General features: G+C 39.9%; 1 protein-coding gene across 1 annotated transcript in view; it reads left to right on the top strand.

The window, feature by feature from the left end:
- Positions 1–2,043, top strand: part of map3k22 (mitogen-activated protein kinase kinase kinase 22) — a 37,924-nt gene that overhangs the window by 21,225 nt on the left and 14,656 nt on the right. Inside the window, exons 6-7 of the mRNA XM_037693958.1 lie at positions 553–669; positions 925–1,039. Of these exons, the coding sequence (XP_037549886.1) occupies positions 553–669; positions 925–1,039 (232 nt within the window). The remainder of the gene's footprint in view (positions 1–552; positions 670–924; positions 1,040–2,043) is intronic.

The raw sequence follows: 2,043 nt of genomic DNA, 5'->3' as shown, positions 1-2,043 counted from the left end.
TGCAATATTCTAGACAATGTTTCTAAACTCTAAACGCTCTAAAAGAGCACAGCATGTCATGATCGTCACTCTCTGCCTCTGGCTGCTCTCTGACACCTGCCAGCGTTCTTGGCCACGCCCACTTCTCCACTCTGCACGGAGAGCAGCTGATCAGCTGCAGCAGGAAGCTTATCCTGCAGCTCTGGGCTGCACAATGGTGCAGGAGGTGCTAAATAATTTAAAATAATTTATTTTAAATAAAAATTCCATGCCGATCATGCAGCTCATCCACCAATCAGCCAGTTGTGTGTCATGTCCAATTTTATTTTGAAAAACGCCGATAGAGCGAGTTCACAATAAACAAACCATGAAGTAGTGAGGGACTACTGTATATACTAAAATAAACTACTACTTACTACTTGTACTAATATTCCAGGGTACGGAAAGCCCCGTGATAAACGAGGGACTACTGAATAGATAACCATTCCAACTATGCTGCTGCATTTGCACGCTGTCCTTATGGAACAAAAGTGAATTAAAGGTCATGTGCTTTTTGTTTTCTTCTTCTGTCAGCTACTGCTGCCCCTGAAGACCCAGGAGGACCTGGATCAGGCCATGTTGAGTCTGAGCTGCACTTCTGGAATTAATGGGCTGCTTAGGATACTGCTTAAGACTCCCAAAAACAACCATGTTAGTCCCTCACACTGAGCACTGAACATGCATTGTAACCACAGCTGCCACGATAAGAGCCTGCTAAAAGTTTGCTGACATCATGTTTTTTTTAATCATGTGACATCTGAATACTGCTGCAGTCAAGCAGCTGTTTGGTAAAACCAGGGAGGAAACAAACGTCCTCCTCTAACACGCTGATGTAATGAGTCATGATGCAACGCTGTCCTCACTTCCCCTGCTGATCTTTGTTCTTCCTGCGTGTTTTCTCAGCAGTATCTACAGGTGAACAGCAGGGACAAACAGAGCGAGATGAAGTCATCACGGTCGTTGGGAGACTTGAAGGGTTCGTTGTTCAAAGGCTCAGAGAGGGTGCGCAAACACTCGACAGGTGAGCACAAATCAAGCACAGACAGGTAACGTCACCAAACAAGGGAGGGTTACAGAGACTCTCAAGTTTGTACTAATCCTAAATGGATAATTCAGATCTTTTCAAGTGGGGTGCCGTGTTAACGTTATGAAGAATTAATATCTTACCTGTAGTAAATATCTCTTTGAACGGCCTTAGTTTGGAGGTACAGATTAGCTCAGATTAGCCATTAGCTCATCAGTCTGGTCAGAATTAAACTTAGTTTCTTCAAACTGAGGTAATTCAAAGTATTATAGTCAACAGGTAAGATGTTAATTGCTTGTAACCTGTCCACAGAATTAAACTTTTAAAAAGTTGAACTATCTCTTTAATTTAAAAAATAAAAAAGCAGAAAGGCAAAAATAGAGCTAACACTAGAACAACAGATTTATTTATTAGTTTATTTTTTGCAGAAATGCTGTGTGAATACCAAGTGTTAAATGACTTTTCAGAAGAAGCTGAAACTGATTTGGTAAAGCTAAAATAAGGGGAACAGCTAAAAAGAGAAAAGCGCTAGCTAAAGTAAAATGCTACCTAAAAGCTAAAACTAGCCAAACACTAGCTAAAAACTAAAAGCAGCAAAACATTAGCTGAAAGGTAAAACACAAATTGAATAGAGCAGAACTCTAGTTAAAAAGGGGGAAAAAATGCTAGCTGAAATGCAAAAGTAGCCATATATGCAGTGGTTCCCAACCTTGCTCCTTGAGGAACACCATCCTGCATGCTTTAGCTGTTTCCCTGCTCCAACACACCTGATTCAGTGATTTAATTACTTCCTCTCATTCTGCAGAATCCTGTTAATCACCCATTAATTAAAATCAGGTGTGTCTTAGCAGGAAACAACTAACACATGTAGGATGGCGTTCCTCAAGGGCCAGGGTTGGGCACCCCTAGGTTAAGGTAGCAAAACAATAGCTAAATGAAATTTTTAGGGATTTTTATATATATATATATATATATATATATATATATATATATATATATAT

Source organism: Nematolebias whitei, chromosome 20 (assembly GCF_014905685.2).
Source record: "Nematolebias whitei isolate Nwh7 chromosome 20, NemWhi1, whole genome shotgun sequence".
NCBI classification, from domain to species: Eukaryota; Metazoa; Chordata; class Actinopteri; order Cyprinodontiformes; family Rivulidae; genus Nematolebias; species Nematolebias whitei.
The sequence above is the reverse complement of the archived record's forward strand: the minus strand, read 5'-3'. Positions and strand labels throughout refer to the sequence as shown.